The 23,882-nt window shown below is 38.8% G+C and overlaps 3 protein-coding genes across 4 annotated transcripts in view; 1 reads left to right on the top strand and 2 right to left on the bottom strand.

The window, feature by feature from the left end:
* Positions 1–91: 91 nt before the first annotated feature.
* cox20 (cytochrome c oxidase assembly factor COX20) lies at positions 92–1,550 on the top strand. Its single transcript, XM_077223920.1, has 4 exons — positions 92–232; positions 815–929; positions 1,016–1,079; positions 1,321–1,550. Exons 1-4 carry the CDS (start codon positions 206–208, stop codon positions 1,445–1,447), a joined length of 333 nt encoding a protein of 110 aa, XP_077080035.1. The 5' UTR covers positions 92–205; the 3' UTR covers positions 1,448–1,550.
* Positions 1,551–3,427: 1,877 nt separating this feature from the next.
* Positions 3,428–7,279, bottom strand: smim28 (small integral membrane protein 28). Its single transcript, XM_077223903.1, has 2 exons — positions 7,159–7,279; positions 3,428–4,050 (listed from the first exon to the last, which is right to left on the bottom strand). The coding sequence occupies exons 1-2, from the start codon at positions 7,267–7,269 to the stop codon at positions 3,679–3,681; spliced, it is 483 nt and encodes a 160-aa protein (XP_077080018.1). The 5' UTR covers positions 7,270–7,279; the 3' UTR covers positions 3,428–3,678.
* Positions 7,280–9,747: 2,468 nt separating this feature from the next.
* Positions 9,748–23,882, bottom strand: part of arfgef3 (ARFGEF family member 3) — a 103,515-nt gene continuing 89,380 nt past the window's right edge. For both annotated transcript variants that reach the window (XM_077224061.1, XM_077224052.1), the window contains exons 31-35: positions 19,714–19,845; positions 18,180–18,310; positions 15,784–16,123; positions 13,070–13,969; positions 9,748–12,083 (exon numbers count right to left, since the gene is read on the bottom strand). In XM_077224061.1, the coding sequence (XP_077080176.1) occupies positions 11,892–12,083; positions 13,070–13,969; positions 15,784–16,123; positions 18,180–18,310; positions 19,714–19,845 (1,695 nt within the window). In that variant the 3' untranslated portion in view covers positions 9,748–11,891. The remainder of the gene's footprint in view (positions 12,084–13,069; positions 13,970–15,783; positions 16,124–18,179; positions 18,311–19,713; positions 19,846–23,882) is intronic.

The raw sequence follows: 23,882 nt of genomic DNA, 5'->3' as shown, positions 1-23,882 counted from the left end.
TATTTTACACTAGTAACTTATTTGACATTTTGCCAATTACTACACTACTGTAATACTATAACGCCTCTAAACACCGGAACCAACTATCGCCAGCTAAAGTGTTCCATCAGGAAGGTTTTTTCGGCGCACCGCAAAAGTATTAGGTAAACATTTCATAACGTAGATGAACTTGGTTGAATGATTGTGTTGAAAATTCATCTCGAAAATGACTGAGGAGGGCGGTAAGAGCGAAGTGAGTGAAATTTTATTCAAGATTTTTTGTAAGTTATTACGCTGGTGTTTATAAGACACGGTCACATTTACCCTTGACAATTTGTATAACCAATTCCAGTTGTTTTACTATAAATACCATGGTTAAACTATGGTTAGTGTAGCAAACCCGTGGTTAATGTGTGGTTACCATGGTTTAACTACAATAACCATGTTTTATGTATTTTATTTGTACTAAAACCGAGGTTAGTGAATGGATGCAGGACATTGAACCTTATGCCTTTGAGCCTACATTGTTATGGTTACGTTCACCTTGTTTTCTAGAAAAAAAGAAAGAAAAAAAAGTACCATGGCATTGCTATCTGAAACTATAACATGGTATTTTCACTGTACTTTATTGTAATGGTCTAGAGATGCTCATATAAACATGCTGTTTAGTCTAAGTTTTGAGTTTATTAATATTTATTCACTGAACCGGATTTTTAAATCAGTGTAATGCAATGAGTAGCAAAGATACACACTGTATTTCTGTAATCAGTGGCATTTTATACAAATAAATGAGTGTTCAGCCATTAATTGGACCCTAACATTATACCACACGCAGGGCCTGAAGGTGCTGGGGATCCTTGACATCCAGAATACGCCGTGTGCTCGGGAATCTCTTCTACACGGAGCCGGGGCTTCACTGGTGACAGGACTGCTGCACTTTCTGGCTACAAGTAAGCATGATTCTGTTGATCTTCAGGATTGTTGATAATGTATCTGTTTTATGTCTTTAATGTATTGCTCAACTTGTCGTTCACAGGTCGAGTAAAGAGGTCATTTGATGTGGGTGTCGCAGGATTCATGCTTACGACTCTGGGCTCATGGTGCGCGTCTCAAAAACAGGCATTGAAACTATAATTAGGGTCTTAATACTGTAACATTACAGGTTTTTTACTTTACAGTAAGAAGCATATATATTTTAATCAACATATTACCAATCAAGTAAAATCAAAAATACTTTTTTTTTTGTCCATTATGAAAATGTGCATTAGAATGGGGTAAATTATAACGAATAGTCTTGTAAAATGTAAAAAAAAAGCTGTTTATCTCATGTTTTTTTGACAGGTTCTACTGCAGATATAATAATGCCAAGCTGCGTGTTCAGCAGAGAATCATTCAGGACGGCATGAAGAATAAAGTCATTTATGAAGGCACAAAATTGGATCCCACACGGAAAAAACAAGAAGATTAGTAGAAGTTCCTTGTCTGATGCCTTTAATGTGAACGCCACTTTATTTATTGCATAATAAAATATGCCAAATGTTTATAATAAAAATGTTTTAAAGTTAAACAAATGCTTCTTATATTTATTTTAAGAATGTGTTGTAGGCAGAATGTCTCATAAACGCATAGAAGCAAATTCAAAGATCTATTTGTTAATTTGCAACAACAAGAAGTACTTTATGGTAATTAAAAAAATTTCCCCGTGCTCTGATTTGAAGTAAAAATACAGAATAAAAGGAGAACACAGTGAATAATAGCCATATGCTTTCCCTGATGATCAGCATGGGTTTTAACATCTGCAGTTCCGCGTTGAAACACACGGTGGCGCTGTACCTCACGGGAATGAATGATGTCGCTGCATGAGGTGTTATTAAAGCAGGCTCCAGCTAGAGGGCATTTGAAAAGACATTGATTTTGTTTTGTTAAACCTAAGCATGACTTTTAAAATAAACGCTGTTTAAGGAGTAACATGTATAGTCCACAGCAATGCAACATACTTTTCTTCTGTCTGTGTTATAGGTCTACATTTAGTCTAGTTATGATGGCACTGTATGTCATTCAAAAACACTGGTTTGAGGCTGATGAAGGGGTAATTGTATATAATTGAGTCTTACTAAAGGGGCTGCAGATGTGACATAAGATTAAAAAAAATATATAACAATCCCATTTTTCAAGCAAGAATTTCACAAAAGTTTGTTAGGTAGAAATGACCAAATGGATATTGTGTTCGAAATGAGGATTTTTGGCAACCAAATAAAGTTGAGGGCATCTGACATTATACTTCAATAAAACTTCCCTTGATACAAACTGGTTAAAAGTAAATGCAAAAAAATGGCGCATAGAAAAGTTATCTGTAGGGGGCCAGTCTGCATAGCTTCTGCTTTCTTAAGACACCCTAAGACCGTTCGTTTAGCCCTTTTAAAGTACAAACATCATTCAAACTTAAGTCTTTTTAATTATTATAAAGAACTAAATATGAAAGTCCCCCATTGACTCGCATACCGATACTAATTGCATGATGATTGCAATTGCAATCCCTTCTTCCTTACATCTTTTTAACAGTTTAAAGTCACCGTTGCACAGTGACTAATGGCTACTTTTTGTATGCAGTGAATATGGTGTAAATAGTGTGTCTTATGTACTGTAGACATTTCTAATATGTGTTATGCAGCATTTCATTAAAACAGGAGTCGGATCACATTTATCTTATATGATCTTAAAAGAAGGTGGAATTTGACGTGGTTAACAATGTAAAGACGTGTGCTTTTTAACAATGTGATACAAAGATGATTGAGTTTTCCCTGTTCAGAGAATTCCTAGACGAATACTCAAAATCCTCAGTTCAGTGATTCAGTTTCTCAAACCAATTTGCATGGTTATGCAATTTAATTTTATTTCACTTTGCTTGCAGAAATCACATAATGTGGTGAAAGAGCTGATATTAACCAGAGATAAGAAAAAAAAATGTTTTTATGTGTCACTGTTAATAACATCTCCGTTATTGAACATTTCTTTAAAAAAATTGCAAAACTATTAAAACCATTTAACACATTGCGCACAAAAAACCACGGCCTATATTTTTATACACTGTACTTTATTATATACAATACTAGAATTCAAAATCACTGCATTATAGTAAAGTTTGGAGAAACAAAAGCAAATCCTTTTGTATTCCATTTCGATGAATAAATATTTTGTAGTTTCATAGATCATAAATATTGAAAAACAAAGCCGGCACTACTTCCTTACAAAAACTGCTGTGTTGGTACCATGGTAAAGTCATAGATATTATAGCACTATGGTACATTGATATAGTGTTAGTGAATTATTCATTGCATATACAGAAAAGACTAAGACTATATTTTACACACTATTCTTTATTATATACAATAGTACTAAGAATTCAAAATCACTGCATCATGGTAAAATGCAAATCCTTTTGTTGCGGTTTCACGACTTGCTATTACGATTAATAAATATTTTGTAGTTTTATAGATCATAAATATTCAAAAACAAAGCTGGCACTACTTCCATACAAAAACTGCATTGGTGGTACCATGGTAAAGTCATGGTCGCCTATTAGATAGCACTATGGTAACTAGGCCTACATTAAAAATGTTCCATGTCCCTTCGTTAGTGTTAATGCATTGTTTGGATGGATATGCTTTACATTGGAGGTGAAATATGATCTTTGAATGATCACTCTTGATCACTGGAGTTTTCTGTGATTAATTCCTCAATCTCCAGTTCATTGTGAGAGCTGGAAGTGCTGGCGGCGCGCGCGATCTTCGTCAGCGTTTTCTCGTATGGAGCCGGTAGATAAACCATCAGAAAAACCCCGTCATTCCCGTCTTCAGTGCGGTCTCCTTCCTCCAAAGTGGACAGAAACTCAGCGGTGCCATCCAGTGTTATTACTTTTGTCGTGTTCTCTTCTTTGACCCTGAAACATCTTTTGTAAACGAAAAAGACAAATCCCATGAGGAAGAGCAACGAGCCCGTTGTTATGGCAACATAGAGCGTCACCTCCGCTCTCTCCTCGGCCTTGTGTGAAGTCAGTTCGTTCCAGTAACCCTGGCAACACATGACAACAGACACGTAAGAAATCACATCATCATCACAGGGTCATATTCTTTGTTCCTTAAAGTCAGCTTGAAATCAAAACTGACAATTATATTTAAAAGGGGGGGGGGGGGGGGGAATATTGCAGTGTTTAATATAATTAATTGTAATCTTGAATCAGAACAACTGTTGCAGCATCTCAGCATTCTCTTCTCTGATGACGAGGGCGGGGCAACCTGTCACTCACATGACATCACAGCAAGGTTGTGCTGCAGAGATGATGTATTTTGTAGGCCAACCACCAGAAATGAGCTTTAGCACTTCCAGTTCCATCACGCTGAAGTCAATAGTTTTTTTTTTCTTCACATTTTACTCTACTGCATAAAATACATCAGTAATACCCCCTTGTGATTTGTTTAAAGGACAAGTTCGGTATTTTACACTTAAAGCCCTGTTTTAAGATCGTTTCTGATGAAATAGAACGGTTAAGATTGAAATTTGGACACATGCTGCTGTCCCGAGAATTTTAGGTTTCTGTGTTAGCACCCCCCACCTCCACAATGGTTTCATAGGGGCACTGGAACAATCATTCATAGACGCATTAAACTTTAGTTTACAAAGACGTGAAACTCACAGAGTGGTCTGGGGTGTTCAATGATATGCTCACACAAAAATTGCTGCAAAAGATGCTTTCCAACAGGTTTTATTGTAGTTTTTGTCGAACTCCATTGACGTGTGGGTGTTCTGTGAGGTACGGTATTACTCCACCGCAGGAAACGGAAATGGGGTTGTTTGTATTCTTTCTGTAGTTATGCAGTTGCGGTATGGTAGGCTATGCTCTCCAACCATTGGCAAAGGTGCATTATCGCCATCAACTGGGCTACTGGCCAACACCCCAGACCACTCGGCGAGTTTCACGCCTTTGTAAACTAAAGTTTAATGCGTTTTATTAATGATTGTTCCAGTGCCCCTATGAAACCATTGTGGAGGTGGACGAAGATCGTGAGGGCCATTTGGGACAGGGACTAACTAGTCCAATTTCACAGTCTTACTGTGTTTATAATCGCGCTCTTGCAAACTTTCATTCAACCTTGTTTTTTAAATAAAGACTGAAAAAGCTTGGCGAAGGTGACGTTGAATAAAAGCAATTCCTTGACAAACTGCTTTTGTTTCTCTCTTGTGATAACATCATCAATCATCTGCTAAATTTGGAAATGTAGGTGCGTTCACGTCTTGTCGTAATTACGTTGACATTCCAACTTGTAAAAAGCGCTCGCGTCCTCATTGAGCTTGTAATAACAACTTGTGAACTGGGAATTTTCTGAGAGCGCCAACTTCACCCGACCGCTGCAGATTCATAAGTTGATAGTGTTGCTATTAAAGCACATAATTATGAGTCTGAGGACGTGAACAGCTCTGAGTCGAACGTCACTTGTTGTCACCCCAAAATTACGGTAATTACAGCATGATGTGAACGCAGCATGTAAATGTAAAATGGCAACAATAATATAAATGGATTAATTTACTCCAGTCGGTCCAGTTGCTTTGCATTACCACCTCAGTTCTGCATTATTTTTCTGCAACAGCTCATTATCAATTATTCACTATGTATTCCTGCTTGTGTGATATTGCTCAGATATTACATTATACATATTATATTATTATTAAAAAACATTAGTTCAAATATTGGATCTGATTGAACCAGCAGCATTCGACAGTTCAACAGCACTGAGACTGATATTGCCGAGTTAGACATATTTTGTTCCATGATATTCCAGGAACAACATTCCTGTCCGAAACTTTTATTGACCATACACTGTAAAAAATAAAACATAATTTTTACGGTAAAAAAACGGCAGCTGTGGTTGCCAGAACTTTACCGTCAAAAATACGATAGCAGCTTTATTTGTTTTACAGACTTAAAATTTACAGTAATAATCCATATTTCATTATCTGATATAATGTTAATTTACAGACCTATTGAATTATTAATTTCTGTTTTGTAACATTGTAATACGCTGACAACCAACAATCATCACAGCAGTGATGAGAGTCACATGATCAAACAAAGCTCATCACAAGCAGCTCTTCCACAAGAAAGTTAATACTGTTATATAAAAGCTGCACAGTTTCATTCGCACAAACATTGGTAACACACATGAAATTTTAAAAATGCAATAAACATTAATTTAACAACATTAAATGTAACATAAAATCCTAATGTACATAACTGATTAGAAAAAAACCAAGAAAACGATGAAGAAGCAGTTATTTCAACGAAAATACTTCAAATGTGAAGTGTCACGCAGGGAATTGTGGGAATGTCAATTTACGGTTTTTCACTGTAAATTATACAAGTTTTCTTTTTCACCTTCAAAAACTGTAAATTTAACGGTATTTTACAGTAAAATGACATTAAATGTACCATTAGATCTATCACAGTTATTTTACCGTATATAGTGAGGAAACTTTTTAGCATTTTCTTTTACCGTTAAAATCCCGATAATTTTTTACAGTGTATCCTTAGGCTACTCCTAAACCTAACCACACCCTAAGTTATTCCTAAAATCAGAGGGAAACAGTAGATGAAGAACACGGATGTAGAAACACCTAACCCTGGAAGCCTAAGCCTGACATAAACTGTAAACTTGTCCTTCAAATCTGATTGGTTGATTGTTGTTTCAGAATCAACAAAGATGTCGAAACATGTTGCACTTGCCAGAAATTAGGTTCTGCCAGAGTCTTACACCGTATCACTGCTTATATTGATAGTATCAGACGAGGACAGATTACGATATGAGCCGTGAATGATCATGGTGTAACTTCCGAATGAAAGCAGTCATGTAGAGATGCGATAAGCTGGAGGAATGAGTGCACTATTTACCTCATCTGATTAGTCTCTAATCAATCAATCAACTTCTATTTATATAGCACAATAAAAGCAAGAGTAATTGGCCATTGTGCTGTACAATAGGATAAATATCTAAAAAAAACAAGACCGCAAAACAAATCATAAAGAGCGAAATCACATCAAAAACACTCATCAGAAAAATTCAACATTACAAAATCAAGGCCAGTTGTAAGCCTGTGAAAAGAGGCTTGGCAAAGGAAAGAGTTTACCTTGAGACGGTCCTCAGTTGATGGCGGAGCGGATGCGCCGGCGACCCAGTCGTACGAGCCCCGTCCCGCCGGGCCGAACTGAATCCAGCTGCTGTTCAGAAGCACACGCATCTTTGCTCTGTGTGAGTGCTGATAATACACAGCTGCATCATCTATAGCATTAATGGCTTATACCCTGTGCCCGTCTAGAAGCAGCTCGACACAAGCAGGGATCAAGAGTTTGTCCCGGAGCATCCAATCATTCTTAACACAACTGGCCTATATTACACAGCTGTGAGGGCATCCGGGCCCAATCCCATGGCTTTGGGAATGGACCTAACTTGCACTATTTTTCCAACCACTGACTTTCTTTAACAAAAAATCAAACTGAAGTTCATAATGTGAAACACACATTATCATATACGTGCATTACGTCCATTTGCTATAACAATGGGCTGATATTTAAAGTGGCAAGTTTGTGAGCCCTCTGAAAATATATATGGATTTATGCATTGATTACTTATTCATTTAAGTCAAAATTATAGACAAACACAATCTGACTGAAGTAATTACACACAAATTCTCTATTTTTCTCATTTTTATTCCTCCCTGTCATTTCAATAAAGGCACAAAAACCGGTTACTGACAAATATGTTCTTCTCAAGAACATTTGGTATCCCAAAAGCTTTCACGGGACCTTAAAAGTGCACTATGAAGATGCACAAAGATAAGCTGCTAGCTTGCAGCTAGATAAGCTGCAAAAGCATTGCTAAAGACCTTGGTGTTCATCAATCCAAGAGTAGAAAATGCTGGACAGTTGCTTCTCTCTCCATGATCTCCTGCAAGGATCACTTGAAGACAATCCTGAAAGAGATCTCAGGATAACAGTTAAAGACCTCTAGAAATGCGGAAGTCTAATTATCAGAAAAACACAAGAATGTAACAGTTTTTTGGGATGTAAATTAAGATCATACCACATTTTATGAGAAATCAATGCAAACATCAGATATTTTCAAAGGGTTATTATTCCTGTGCCTCTCTCTCATTGTAGATGGCTACCATCATTTTGAGGGAAATGTGTTCAAAAGTCTGAAAATCTGTGTGTAACTTTAAGGAACGTCACTACCAAACACCTTTTTTCTGCAATTAAGCAAACTCTTTTGGGTGTGAAATTTAGTTTTTATGTGTGTACAGCTCCAGAACTGTGCTAGTTAACCATGTGCTGGATCTCATCTTTGAACTAGGCTCAAAAGTATCCAAAATTGTCACTACCGAAACATGTGGTAAAGTTTCGGTTGTGAAATCATGTTTTTTTTAATGTTATTCGATAAAATGTAGTTTTTGTGTGTGTATAGCTGGTCAGAACTGTGCTAGGTAACCATGTGCTTATTAGCATCTTTGAGGGTAACACTTTATTTTACAGAGTTCTTGTTACATTATGTTACATGTAATTACTATAGTAATAACAGTAAATTATGCATAATTACATGCAACGAACCCTCAACCAAATCCTAATTCTACCCTAACCCTATAGTAAGTACATGTAGTTGCTTAATGTTACTCAGTACTTAATTTTATAATAACCTACACTGTATCAATGACACCTTAAAATTATGTGTAACCTCTTTGAGTTAGGCTCAAAAGTATCTAAAATTGTCACTACCGGACAGTCATGACCGAAACATGTCATTATTGTTTTGGTAGTGACAAAAGGGAACACATAATCATTTATTTGGGGGAAATAATAATAATAATCATTAGTATCTTAGTATGTTTTAGTAGTGTGTATGCGAGTTCAAATTCAGTAATGTGGTCGCTGTACTCTCAGAAAACTCTGGGACAGAACCCTTCAAAAGTGTTCTAATATGTACCATTTAGGTACTAATATATACACTTTTGGTACCAATATGTACCTTTGAGGGACCAATATGCACTCTTTAGGTACAAAGGTGTACCTTTTGAAAAGGTGCAGCCACAGTGACAGCTTTTGTACCTTTTTTCTGAGAGTGTACCAATACGTTACTGTCACTACCGAAAATCTGCCGTCATGACCGAAACATGCATGTTTTGCCTAAAATAAAGTATATTGATTTATCAACTAAGATGTTATTATAGTGTTTGGTGCAATGTATATTCAAACTAATGAATCCTTAACTTTGAAATAAGAATGATTAACTTAATGCCTTTTTACAAAGAAAGATTGGATTCAAAATACAACAACTCTTATAAATTACACTTGAAATATTGTTAAAATTGTAATTGTTTTTTTTTAAACTTTTTTTAAAAATAGCAAAAAATATATTTACAAGGTAGATATAAACAAAATATTAATAGGTCAATATAAGCCTTATTCAATCATCTATTATTGTGTTTTTCGGTAGTGACAAATTTGGGGAAAGGAAAAATATTCCAAAACTTTCTGAAAATACAATTTGATAATTAACTGCACAATTACTAGAAGTATGTGCCTTGGATATTATAAAATTTGCATACATACAAAATTTGCAAATCAGTTTGCTTTGTATGTGCATATGTGATTTAATAGTAATATTAAACAGATTAAACTGGCCAGTCAGTCTTGCCAATAATAAAACACACACACACACACGGTTTGTAACTCTGCTTGTTTATTCTACAACACTTACAACATAAATGATCGTCCAATAAACACTTCAGAACACATTCAGCGTAATGCACATGTACTGCAGTTGATTGATAGAAGTTTGATAATAAACAGCGTGTAGTAAACAAGTACTGAGCGCACTTCCTCCAAACCCACACTAACATACCCTCGCCATCGTATGTAAAATAATATATATATATGCGTGGTACATTATGGGATGATTAATGTTAGTGCACTAGGAATGGAGTGGCATTTTGAAATTAAGACATGTTTTGAGTATTACACAGAAATCTGTTTTGGCTTGTATTTTTATGTTTAGCTTAAGTCTGCACAACATAATCCATAGTGTTTTCCTATGGATTTAGACCAAGCACTGAAAGTTTAGTCTCAAACCAATCGTTTACACAAAACATCCTCTAAAAATATCCATAAAGTCCTTATTTCTGTCCAGACAAAACACTGTCGGAACATATTCACAATCTGCTCAAACAGAACTTTTGTGCTGTCGACTACTTACAAAACCGACACAAAACCGACAAATGTAGATTATACATTTGTAATGTGTGTAGGTGTGTACCTAGAAAAAGAAAGAAAAAGAAGAAAAGAAAAAGAAGAGGAAAAAAAGAATCTACGAAAAATGAAAACATGGACTCTGGACAAATAAGGCTTTCAACTGAAGAAAAAAAAACTTTGTTTTGCTAAAAAGAAAGTACATAATAGCTTTTCAGAATTGAAAATTTTCATATTGAATATACATTTGTCACATAAATTTGTCTTTGGTCCCTTTCAACATCATGTTTAATCTCCCCCTGTTGTTTATGCCAAGCAGTGTCCATAAACACAACCAAATATGAGCAAATAGAGCAAAAGATTACACATTCTCACTAAGATTATGCAACATAGGCTGTGTGCAGTGGATACATGTAAAGAATATCTGTATATGGGTCCAGATTTTCATAGTTCACATTGCACATAATGAAGTATACAGCACAGAAGCCTTTTTTCAAATAACATACCATTTCTTTGTAGCTTGTCATAAGTGTTGAGCAAATTTCTCTTAATAATTCACACACACATAAAAATCAACATATAAATAATACATGCAGATGATTGAAGACAAAACTGAATATTCAAACAACTGCAGTTCTAGATCAAGGAATAAAATATATTTGGGATAAAGCGTTAAAATTGTATGCATCTAAAAGTGCAAACACATCCAGTTTTAATAAATAGATTGTAAATAGTCTCCAGTTAAAAGATCCCTCAACTGTTTGCGATAATAGCGTCTACAAGTGGCTTTTATGTTTTTAAGACAACATACGGTGCAGCTATAAAAACTACACTTATTGTAGATTTTATTTCTCACTGCTTTATTCAAGTTTAGTCAGATGTAGTGTTTGTTTGGTGAACTCTAAAACTAGTATCTGATGTTTAAAACCATAGATTCCCGTTGGATTGTGGGTAGTGGGATCTATGGCACACACTTTCTGCCTGACTGGATGGACGTTGGATATTAGATATTAAACAACTTTATTGTGAAGGTTGAACGCGACTCCAATGCTTCCAGATTTACAGACACAAACAAACCGAGATGAAGCCAACACATCCCGGATACTGATTTTAAACTATAGCTGATTCTACAAAAGGACATAATGTCTTGTACAGTGTTTTTGTTCAGAATTAAATACCTAACTTAAGCTAATTCCTCTGATTATTTCTATTTTAAGGCATTGTATAATATGTACATGAACTATGTTGTTATAATACTAACATAAAACTGCATTTAGCAAAGCACAAGTTCATGCTTTAGATATATTAATCAAAGCATTAACGAAAGTGCATTAAGGTCCACTTTTCACTGTGCAATGACTTTAACTGCTTGAAATGTTTAAAGTGTAAGTTTTAAAGGGTTAGATGAGAGAAAAACACCCTGGAAAACAACATAACACATTTAAAGCCAATACACATTCAGAGATATAAATAAATAAAAATATAGATTCTGAATATAACAGCATGGATATTGAAGAACATTCGCAGAAGGGTTTTGTATTACACAGAGATCACTGTGTACCACAGTAAAAATAGTTAGCAAAGTTAGACGTCACAGAATATATGAGCGAAGAGTAAAGCATCACAGGATGATGTCATAAACGCGCCCCACTCGCCCGAGCCACTCGCGCACCGCCTGCCTCACTCTGAGGTCGGTCACATGACAGGTCAGCTGACTGATGCAGGGGAACACGGCTGGCTGGAGGGCCATGAACGTGGGGTCCGGCAACACCTGGATCTGATTCAGGATCGTGAGGACCATGTTGGTCCAGGCCTGGGCAGGAAAATCGACATAACATAAAATATGCATAAAAGAATATCAGTCCCATACAAGAAATCTGCAATTCCAGAAAAAAACGCAATTACTTTTGCTGAAAGTTCGGTAATTTGACTCTACATTCTTCTATTAATGTCACAATCGGTTTAATACCTTTCTAAGGAAATACAACCAAACAAAATATGTAGCAAAATTGTTTTAATGTTAAAAAAATAGTAGGTGTGTCACGATTCGGTTCGATACATGATACTATATCACGATATGATATTATACTCTCACGATACTTTAAATAAAGCCAAAATATTGGCTTAAAATATGATTACTTCTAAGACACATGATAAACAGTTAATAAAAAGGACGTTTCATTCAAATGCTACATTGGTGTTATATCAGGAATGATCAGGTCAATGGTGACACCAGAATAGAAATATTCATGATTCTGCTTAGCTAAAAATACAAAATTAGGTTAAACTTGATGGTAACTTCATTTGAGTTATTGTGTGCGAGAGAGATCTCAGGACTTGTGGGAGCATAGTGTGGCGGGCTTTAACGAGGAGCAGAGCGTCCACAATTTTAGGATGATCAAGCCAACCTTTGATACGTCGTGTCAACGTTTGTCCACATTCCTCTCCTACGACGACACCTTTGCATTTGCTCTCGTCATTAAACCGCGGAGACGTAGCCTAATGCCTCAGACAATCCGATCTGCCTGTTTACTTGATATTTGCATTAGCACATATCTGATTTATTTCCACTTATGAACGAGGCCTGAAAACCGATCTTGAAATATCCGAATGCATGCGTTTTTATCCTGTTTACACGGTCATAAATCTGTGTCACATACGAGCAATACATCGGAATTGGGTCACATTTCACTGACGGTGTAAACGAGGACTATGTCAACTTTGGTAAATGCATCGTTCATGATTTTAAACTGATTCATGCGAGTGACGGTCGCTCATGTGATACCCGTCCCGCCTCACCTGTATCTGTGCCTCAGAGTCTCTGAAGGAGATGTTGTGTGAGCTGGCCGTGGAGCCCGATCGGGTCCTCTTCTCTTGCCTCAGGAGCTCGGGCCCCGCGCTGAAGGAGTGTCGCATCGGCCCCTGCTCCACCAGCTGCTGAGGCCTCGGGGGTCCCGCGGGTCCCGGGGGGTCCGGCCCGCGCGGGGTCCCCGCCTCGCCCCTCTTCTCTCCTGCTTTGGGATCTTTGGGGAACACAGTGTGATTGTGCTGCTGCTGCTGCTTGCGTTTCTTGTACTCGATCATGAGTTTACTGATGGTTTTGTCGGTGGCGATGGTGTACAGCTTGTTTCCGGCACTCTCCCACCACTCCTTCTTACGGGCTCCGTCTCTCCGGTCTCCTCTCAGCTGGGGGACATTTGCACTCGTTCCACCGGGACTGTGCGTCTCATCCGAGGGCGTTTCGTCAAGGTGAAGGCGGACGCTGTCTTCTGACGGCGTCCCGTGACCCGACGGGCCCCCGGTCGAGGGCGTGGAGGTCTCCGAATGTAAAAGCGGTAAGAAAAAGAGTGGGTCGGCCCGGTGTGTGGGTTGTTCCCCTAAACTGCTCTCCAGGTCCAGGTGCATCTGGATGTAGTTGTTGCACGAGTCCATGCAGAGTTTGTGCAGACGTTTGACCAGCCAGGCCCAGTCTGCGCTGCTGGAGGGCTGTGTGCTCAGAGACGGGACACGAGCGTGCCACTGACGCTTCTCACGCGCACGAGGAGGACTCACCTGGGCCATCTCCTCGAAGATATCTTCATCCTCGGAGGAGCACTGCTGGGACGAGTCTGAGCCGCCCTCCTCTTCTTCACTCAGGATCTTCTTCACCTGCTCCACCGTCATGTTCTCCTGGTTCGTCAGCATTGCACACAGCAAAGCCTGAACACCGAACAGGAACGCATATTGAGATGATGCACAAAGATATTCACCAGTTAAATCATTTGAAATTTTGAATTTTTACGCTTAAAAAACACAAATGAACACAGTATGGTTTCACACATCTAGAGTGTGTCAGAACAGCAGCAGCAAAATGCTTTTAAAATTCATTTTTGAAATTCATTAGTATCAGAAATTAACAACTTTTGCTCATTTATACATATATACTATTTTTAATATACAGTTGTGGTCAGAATTAATGGCACCCCTGGTAAATATGATCAAAAATGGCTGTAAAAAATAAATCTGCATTGTTTATCCTTTTGATCTTTCATTCAAATTTTTAAAAAAATCTAACTTTTCATTGAAGTAAAAGAATTGAAAGTGGGGGGGGCGGGGGGTAATCACATTATGAAATAAATAATATAATAAAATATCTCTGAAGTATATTCCCAATTACTGTATTTTTTTTTTTTTAGCACACCAGGGTGACTTAGGAACATGAAACTGTCTAGCTATGACTTCTTGTTTCACAGGAGTTTAAATATGACGAAACACAAAGGCCAAATTCCCTTATTCATCATCACAATGAGTAAAACCAAAGAATATAGTTCTGATGTGCATCAAAAGAATGTTGAGCATCACAAAATAGAAAGTGTGAGAAAATAGCTAAAGAATTGAAAATCCCCATTTTAACCATCAGGGCAATAACTAAGAAGTTCCAATCAACTAAAGATGTTATGAATCTGCCAGGAAGAGGACGTGTGTCTATATTGTCTATATATCAAGATGAAGAGGAAAGTTTGAGTGGCCAAAGACTCTCCAAGGATCACAGATGGAGAATTGCAGAGATTACTTGAGTTTTGGGGGTCAGAAGCTTACAAAAAAAAATAAAATAAATAAGAAGATTCAAACAACCCCTACATCACCACATGTTGTTTGGAAGGGTTTCAAGAAATATCCTCCTCGCTCCTCCAAAAACAAACTCCAGCATATTCAGTTGTCAGACACGACTGGATCTTTAAAAGGGACCGGATTCTGTGGTCAGATGAAACTAAAAAAGGCTTTTTGGCAGCAAACCCACCAAATGTGTTCGGTGCAAACAGGGATAAAAAGTACCCCGTGCCTACGGTTAAATATACTGCTGGATCTTATATGTTGTGGGCCTATTTTTTTGCTGGAGGTCTTGGACATCAAAAAATCAAAACCTGACTGTCTCTGCTAGAAATCTTATAATGGGCCGTGGTTCGATCTTCCATCAGGACAACAGTCCCAAACAAACATCAAAATCAACACAAAAAGGGGTAACTGAGCACAAAATGAAGCTTCTGCCATGACCGTCCCAGTCCCCTAAACTGAACCCTATAGAAGATGAGTGTGCTGAACTGAACAGAAGAAACACCAACAGGAACTTGTGAATCTGCAGGATCTGGAGAGATTCTGTATGGAGGAATGGTCTCTGATCTCCTGTCAGGTGTTCTCCAAACTCATCCGGCATTATAGGAGAAAACTCAGAGCTGATATCTTGGCAAAAGGAGGTTTCAAAAAGCAACAGGGATTATTTAATAACAGGGAGCCAATAATTATGGCCAGCGTGTTTTGGAGAAAAGCATTTACTTCATAATGTGATTTATTCTTTTACTTCAATGAAAGGTTAGATTTTTGCTAATTTCCTTCAGAAATCATTACAATATGCTGATTTGCAAATTGCTGCTCAAACATTTCTGCATGAATATCTGAACATGCAATATATCAAAATAATGAACAGACACTCTGCTTTTAAACAAACAAAAACTGTCTTATTAATGTAAATGTACCTGAAAGTAGATATTGAAGCTCATGGCAGACTGGCGGTATAAGTTCGCAGCTCCACACACCCCTGACACTTTCATGAGCAGATACTTGAGGCCGGGACGCGTGTCGAACTCCCGCGCTGTACGGTACGAGTCCAGCAGCAGGTCGAAGATGATGGCCAGGTTCTGCATGGAGATGTAGCGGAGAAAGCCTGCGCCTTGGGGCCCCGACACTGCCGGGACCCTGGCCTGGCCCTCAGAGATCCCAGAGCCTTTCACAAACTCTTCCAAGAGGATATCATACAGGTTCTGCAGGAGCACCTGATGGGACAGCAAACTCACCACCAGAGTCCTGAAGGGAATCCTGCACAGAAACATTCATTCGGTTCTCTTTAAACGGATCATTTAGGATTAGAATTTAATTTACAAGCACGAGAAGTAGTACGTATGAAAGACCGATGTCCTACAATGATATTTCTTTGTTTCAATTCCATGCCCTGTATACTTTGGTATTAGGGATGCACGATATATCGGTATCAGCTGTTCATTTTTAATGTTATTGTTATCGGCCCGATAAGAAAATTTGGCTGATATATTTAAGCAAATTTTTTTTTAATTGCTTGAAATATGATTGGAATCACTTCATAAAAGGAAATGCAATTAAGGTCATAGGCTACATAAAAAAATAATGAGAACATGGCTTTTAATGGTGAGACTTTTGTAATCAGGCTTTGGATTTGAAATCTAAGGGTGTATTCACACCTGCCTTGTTTGGTTCGATTGAATCGAACTCTAGTTCGTTTCCCCCCTTGGTGCGGACCTTTTGGGCAGGTGTGAATACAGCAATCGAACTCGGGTGCGGACCAAACAACCGAACCGAGACCCAGCTGAAGAGGTGGTCTCGGTACGGTTCCAAACGAACTCTGGTACGGTTCGTTTACGGTGTGAACATGAACCGACCCAATTGCAAGAAAGCACTGCGCCTTTGAGTTAACAGGCTTCCGTAGTCGGAGTTGCGTTATGGGAAAGTGATCTGTTGTAGCCTACTACATTTGATAAAATGAGTCGTGCACAGTGCCACTGTCAGCATGCCATGGTAGGCGCACATGAGAGCATGTTCTCTCCGCCGGAACCGTCTTGCAGCACATCGTCATCTTCTCAAAATCCGAATTACAACATCGTATAGATGACATTGTATCATATGATACTCATTAGTTTCTTCATATAGCGTTTTGTACAGAATAACACAAAATTAGTAAAAGAACAAATATTGCAGTATGAAATATCTCCATGCTGAGCCTTTTTTGCACTTCCTGATTACCCTACTTGAGAATCCTTGTCCAATGAATGGACGATCTTAGCACACGTGTGGTTTTGTTTACAAATTTTGGTTCACTTGCAAAAAGAGCAGTGTGAAAGCGAACCGTACCAAAAAAAAAAAAACAATTTTATTAGTGGTATCGGCAAAATTTTCATATTGGTGCATCCCTAATTGTTATACAAAAAATCTAAACAAATGCAGTTTCATGCAGTGTATAACCCTGTTTTGTAGGTGATAAAAACATTACCGGTACTTTAAAGTCCCCCTGTGGTGAAAATAAGCTTTTAATGTTGTTTAAATGTCTATGTTGTGTTTTAATATGCTTTAAGACAAACCATGTGTAAATTCATAAGTCGACATTGCTGAGTATTTTCTCCTTAAAACTGCAGTGAACCAAAGACCGTCTCAAAAACATGCTTTGAAATCGCTGGTGTTTCTGACGTCACAAACTACCTTGTAACCAATCAGATCAACGTGTGATCATCAACGAGTGGATCTCTGAGCTGAGTGAGTGAGTGGAGGCGGGGCTCATTTGCATATTCATAGAACCGCATATACTAAATGAGGAAAGGGTGTTGAGTTACATTCAAGATATTTTAAGGCAAGAAGAATTTTTTTTGAGGAAAAAACATTTAAATATGTCATTTTGGTGATCAAAGATGAGTTTTAAGGGATACAATTATTGACTACAGGGGGACTTTAAAAAGTATGGAAGAACAGTCAGGCACGCAGGTTTTGTTTGCAGTGGCCTTACCCAATTTTTCTGTGTCAAGCACAGCATGTGAAAGAGAAGAAAACACACAAGCACAGGTTACTGTATGATTAAAACAACATTTCAGTTTTAATCTGTAATTTAACAATACTTTATTTTACTTAACATTTTGGATTATAAGTTATAAAAAGTGGTTCTTTAATATCAGGTCTATGGATGAGTGGCAGTTTACGTATCAGTCATTGAAACCAATATTGATCAACAACTAAACTGAATATTGGGAGCGATGCATCCCCTCGCTTGCAGTTCTGTATCAAGTCATTAAATATACAGTGTTATTAAAATAATAAATATCTGCAGTCTGAGTTTAAATGTCCATCCTCTCACCTCTTCTGTGCTTGACCGTTGGATTGCTGATCAGCTGGAAGCTCAATAATCAGAACACAGGACTGAGCATGCTCAAACCCTTCCTTGCTGCTGGGAGTTTTAGGTGAGCACTGCGTATCTAGCATGAAGACCTGGAAGAAGAAAATTAATCCAACCGTTATAAACAACAAATTATACACAAAAAGAGCCAAGAAGCTGTTTATTAAAGACCCATATTATGCCCTTTTACAAGGTGTAGATGTTGTATTTTGGGCTCTACTAGAACAGGTTTTCCTGCTTGAATGTTGATTATTTTTCCCATATTCTCCTTTGTTGCAGCTCCTCTCTTCCCAGTCTGTCAGTAACAGTCTATTTACTTCCTGTCTCTATGCAGCCCCTCCTTCTGAAAAGCAGACTGTGCTCTGATTGGTCGCTGGATCAGTGTGTTGTGATTAGTCGAGTGCTTCGAGTGTGTTTGGGAAAAGTCCCGCCCCTTACCATAACCGCTAGTTTAACACACTACTAACTAACTCAACCAGGCCCCGCCCCTTTATTCTGCGTATGCCTTGGTCAGTAATTATTAGTCATGAAATGAGGTGAGGGAGGTATGCAGGTGTGCAGGTGTGTAGGTGTGCCAGTGTGCAGGTGTGTAGGTATGCAGGTGTGCAGGTGTGTAGGTGTGCCAGTGTGCCAGTGTTCAGGTGTGTAGGTGTGCAGGTGTGTAGGTATGCAGGTGTGCAGCTGTGTAGGTATGCAGGTGTGTAGGTGTGCCAGTGTGCAGGTGTGTAGGTGTGCAGGTGTGTAGGTGTGCAGGTGTGTAGGTATGCAGGTGTGCAGGTGTGTAGGTATGCAGGTGTGTAGGTGTGCAGGTGTGCAGGTGTGTAGGTGTGCAGGTCAGTAGGTATGCCGGTGTGTAGGTGTACAGGTGTGCCAGTGTGCAGGTGTGTAGGTATGCCGGTGTGTAGGTATGCAGGTGTGTAGGTGTGCAGGTGTGTAGGTGTGCAGGTGTGTAGGTATGCCGGTGTGTAGGTGTACAGGTGTGTAGGTATGCCGGTGTGCAGGTGTGTAGGTATGCAGGTGTGTAGGTGTGCAGGTGTGCAGGTGTGTAGGTGTGCCGGTGTGTAGGTGTGTAGGTATGCAGGTGTGTAGGTGTGCAGGTGTGCCAGTGTGCAGGTGTGTAGGTGTGCAGGTGTGTAGGTATGCAGGTGTGTAGGTATGCAGGTGTGTAGGTGTGCAGGTGTGTAGGTGTGCAGGTTTGCAGGTGTGTAGGTGTGTAGGTGTGCAGGTGTGCCGGTGTGTAGGTGTACAGGTGTGTAGGTATGCCGGTGTGCCGGTGTGCAGGTGTGTAGGTGTGCAGGTGTGTAGGTGTGCAGGTGTGTAGGTGTGCAGGTGTGTATGTATGCCGGTGTGCCGGTGTGCAGGTGTGTAGGCACGCAGGTGTGGAGGTGTGCAGGTGTGTAGGTGTGCAGGTGTGTAGGTATGCCGGTGTGCAGGTGTGTAGGTGTGCAGTTGTGCAGGTGTGTAGGTGTGCAGGTGTGCCGGTGTGCAGGTGTACCTGTTGAGCCATGGCCCGGATCCTCATGTACTCGGCCTCTGCTGAAGGAGAGTGTGACGGGGCCGCGACTTTCACTTCACACGCGTCTCCAGTGAAACTGTCCGAACCGCTCCGGAAACAAGCCAGCAGATTCTGCCAGAGAGAAGATATATATATATATATATATATATTAGTGATTTCAGTTAAACGCGTTATTAACGTTATAAAACCCATTTTAATGGCGTAAATTTTTTAAAATTAACGTACTTTTTGGCCTAGCAAACTTTGTCATTTTTTTTCACATGCTGTTGCAACCATAGACATAATAAATACAACTAGTAAGGTTAGAAAAACTACAACACCACACCGGATCTAGCTAGATCGGGAACAAAACAACAGGCACGTCGCATACACTTGTTTGGGCTTGCGAGCCTGAGCCGGCCAAAGAGTAGTAGGCTAACGTTACGTTGGGTTGAGTGGGTTGTTTCATGACAATTAAAAAATCTTTTCATTGGTTGTTGCGTTAAATCTTACACAGATACAATAGTGCTATTTTCTGATTGGCTATTGTGTAGCTCGACTAACAACACTAGAGGAGACGCGCTTGATTCCTGCCGGTTCCATAGTGAGTGCTGCGCGGTCAGAGAAATTTTGGGCGCTGCGGCATATTAAATATATAATAAATAGTTTTTCTGCGGGAGAAATACAATGTGTGGCGGGAGTGCTTGACAAAAGACCGAAATGAATGACTGTCACGCTCAATGCGAGACACTTGAGAGCCCTGCGCGCAGCACATCCAGTCTGTAATGCCACTTGATGGCCAAGCACACAGCTGATGCCCCCCTCGTCAAAGACAGACGACAATGGATGACTTCAGACAGAAGCACTGCACATAGATACCACAACTAAGAACAAACTTACTGCCGATCCACTTTTCCATGTTGATAAGAGCATTAAAATGAGAAAAAATAATGGGACAAAAAGAAATCGAGGGACATTTAGAATAGATAAAAATGTGCGATTAATTGCGAGTTAACTATGACATTAATGCGATTCATTGCGATTAAATATTTTAATCGTTTGACAGCACTAATATATATATATATATACACACACACTCACCTAAAGGATTATTAGAAACACCTGTTCAATTTCTCATTAATGCATTTATCTAATCAACCAATGACATGGCAGTTGCTTCAATGCATTTAGGCGTGTGGTCCTGGTCAAGACAATCTCCTGAACTCCAAACTGAATGTCAAGATTGGGAAAGAAAGGGGATTTAAGCAATTTTGAGCGTGGCATGGTTGTTGGTGCCAGACGGGCCGGTCTGAGTATTTCACAATCTGCTCAGTTACTGGGATTTTCACGCACAACCATTCCTAGGGTTTACAAAGAATGGTGTGAAAAGGGAAAAACATCCAGTATGCGGCAGTCCTGTGGGCGAAAATGCCTTGATGCTAGAGGTCAGAGGAGAATGCGCCGACTGATTCAAGCTGATAGAAGAGCAACTTTGACTGAAATAACCACTCGTTACAACTGAGGTATGCAGCAAACAATTTTTGAAACCACAACACGCACAACCTTGAGGCGGATGGGCTAAAACAGCAGAAGACCCCACCGGTACCACTCATCTCCACTACAAATAGGAAAAAGAGGCTACAATTGGCAAGAGCTCACCAAAATTGGACAGTTGAAGACTGGAAAAATGTTGTCTGGTCTGATGAGTCTCGATTTCTGTTGAGACATTCAGATGGTAGAGTCAGACTTTGGCGTAAACAGAATGAGAACATGAATCCATCATGCCTTGTTACCACTGTGCAGGCTGGTGGTGATGGTGTAATGGTGTGGGGGATGTTTTCTTGGCACACTTTAGGCCACTTAGTGCCAATTGGGCATCGTTTAAATGCCACAGCCTACCTGAGCATTGTTTCTGACCATGTCCATCCCTTTATGGCCACCATGTACCCATCCTCTGATGACTACTTCCAGCAGGATAATGCACCATGTCACAAAGCTCAAATCATTTCAAATTAGTTTCTTGAACATGACAATGAGTTCACTGTACTAAAATGGCCCCCACAGTCACAAGATCTCAACCCAATAGAGGTTTTTTGGGATGTGGTGGAACGGGAGCTTCGTGCCCTGGATGTGCATCCCACAAATCTCCATCAACTGCAAGATGCTATCCTATCAATATGGGCCAACATTTCTAAAGAATGCTTTCAGCACCTTGTTGAATCAATGCCACGTAGAATTAAGGCAGTTCTGAAGGCAAAAGGGGGTCAAACACAGTATTAGCATGGTGTTCCTAATAATCCTTTAGGTGAGTGTATATATACACACACACTGTATATCTATATATCTATCCATTCATCCATATATATATATATATATATATATATATATATATATATATATATATATATTTATATAAACACACACACACTGTATATCTATCTATCCATCCATCCATACATATATACACACACACACTCAATGTATGATGTCCCAGCTTAGGAAAATTGACATCACGCTTAATTCAAATATTAATAAGAAATGGTTGAAGATTTAAACATATTATAAACGTAGTTGAGCTTGAAGTCGATTGTTTTATTTGTGATAAAGCAATCAATCTCGCCAAATTGTGCAGACATAATTTTTGGCCAGGCTGTCATACAAAGAAATTATGAACACATGCAAAAACAAGAGAAAACCAATATAATATGAATAATTGATTGTGTATGACTAGGCTAGTTTTTGCCAAAGAATTTTGCCAGATAAATACCTTAACCAAGCTTGGGGTTTGGTCTTCCCTCATACTGAAAATATTAAAACAAATATAAAATATTTTCCTCATATTTTAATGGTTTAATCAAACTTGTACGGTCATTAAAAACAAATATCTCCTCTAGGCATCACGTTAGGGCACCACTGTATATTTTATATTAAAAATAATTAGATTTAAATAAATGTATTCTAGTTTCTTACCCCACATTTGGATGAAACTTGCACTGGTTTATATGCACGTGACAAATTAATCCTCTCCCCATTAAAAACGTTGTACAGAACAAGCTCTTTAAGTGCTTGTATGAATAAAGCTCTTGCATCTGTCAGTACTCTGTGCTTGACCTATATCAAGATTTCTTATAGCAGCAGCTTTATAACCGCAAAAGAGCATCAGCATGTATGCAGGATCTCTCTGTGTGTGTGTGTGTGTGTGTGTGTGTGTGTGTGTGTGTGTGTGTGTGTGTGTGTGTGTGTGTGTGTGTGTGTGTGTGTGTGTGTAAGTGAATGTCTTAGTGAAATCATACAAGGAAAACCTTTGATTCTGTACACCAGATTCACTAGTGCACGGCATCTCTAGTCTTAGGTTGGATGATATAGCTTAAATAAATACCCCAATAATGTTCAGCCTTTTGATAATATTCAATGTAAATGTATTAGTTTTGATGTGGCTTAAAAGCCGATTTTATTTATCCATCATTTCAACCACAAAGCCACTGTAGCCAAGTAGATTCCCAATGTTTGAATGAACATTCGTGGAAATGAATCAATCCCCTCTGTCTATGAGCATTTTTACTGCTTAAAAGGTCAATATTTTTTCTGCCATCTGCAGCACCAAATGACAAAAAAAAACTTGAGATAAACAGATTGTCCCGGTCCATCTTCCATTGGTTGAGGGAGGCAGTGTTGTTTTGGAGGCAAAACAATGGCTTACTGGCACAGCCTTTAGGAAACTTGATTGCCAAATAAGAAATACTACATTAAGATAATTGCAATCTAAAGTCTCGTGATTTTGTTATTATCAGAAAGCATTAAGTTTACACGTGTATTTAAGTTCCTGACAGTAGCACCATTTTACTTCTTTCCAGAAAATAGCTCAACACTAATCCTCAAAGAAGATTACACCCTGAATATGAGTCGAGAAAAACACATGTGGCCAAAGACTTCCTGAGCATTACGCTTCAATCTATTGTAGTAAACAATGTTTTGCAGAGCATGTGTTTAAATACACAGTGACAATGAATTTTCATGTTCAAACCGATGTAGCAGGAATGCGATTTTCCTAAATCTTTCCATGACGTTAGTTCTCATGCCTGTCTGACAAGCATTTCACTTTCATCGGCTTATAAACAGCTTGTGTGAACCTCACAAAGTCTAGATGTAGAAAGCTCAACTCTTTTGTT

Source organism: Siphateles boraxobius, unplaced genomic scaffold (assembly GCF_051911475.1).
Source record: "Siphateles boraxobius isolate OS27281-9 unplaced genomic scaffold, OSU_SipBor_1 122, whole genome shotgun sequence".
In the NCBI taxonomy this organism is placed as follows: domain Eukaryota; kingdom Metazoa; phylum Chordata; class Actinopteri; order Cypriniformes; family Leuciscidae; genus Siphateles; species Siphateles boraxobius.
Note: the sequence above shows the minus strand (reverse complement) of the source record. Positions and strands in the feature narration are given on the sequence as shown.

What these genes read in the sequence shown, in the direction of transcription:
- cox20 (XM_077223920.1), top strand. Translation starts at nt 206, where the DNA reads ATGACTGAGGAGGGCGGTAAGAGCGAA. An exon ending in GCTGCACTTTCTGGCTACAA is followed by an intron (nt 930 to 1,015) that starts GTAAGCATGATT and finishes TGTCGTTCACAG; the next exon opens with GTCGAGTAAAGAGGTCATTT. An exon ending in CTTACGACTCTGGGCTCATG is followed by an intron (nt 1,080 to 1,320) that starts GTGCGCGTCTCA and finishes TTTTTTTGACAG; the next exon opens with GTTCTACTGCAGATATAATA.
- smim28 (XM_077223903.1), bottom strand. Translation starts at nt 7,269, where the DNA reads ATGCGTGTGCTTCTGAACAGCAGCTGGATTCAGTTCGGCCCGGCGGGA. An exon ending in CAACTGAGGACCGTCTCAAG is followed by an intron (nt 4,051 to 7,158) that starts GTAAACTCTTTC and finishes ATGTGTTGCCAG; the next exon opens with GGTTACTGGAACGAACTGAC.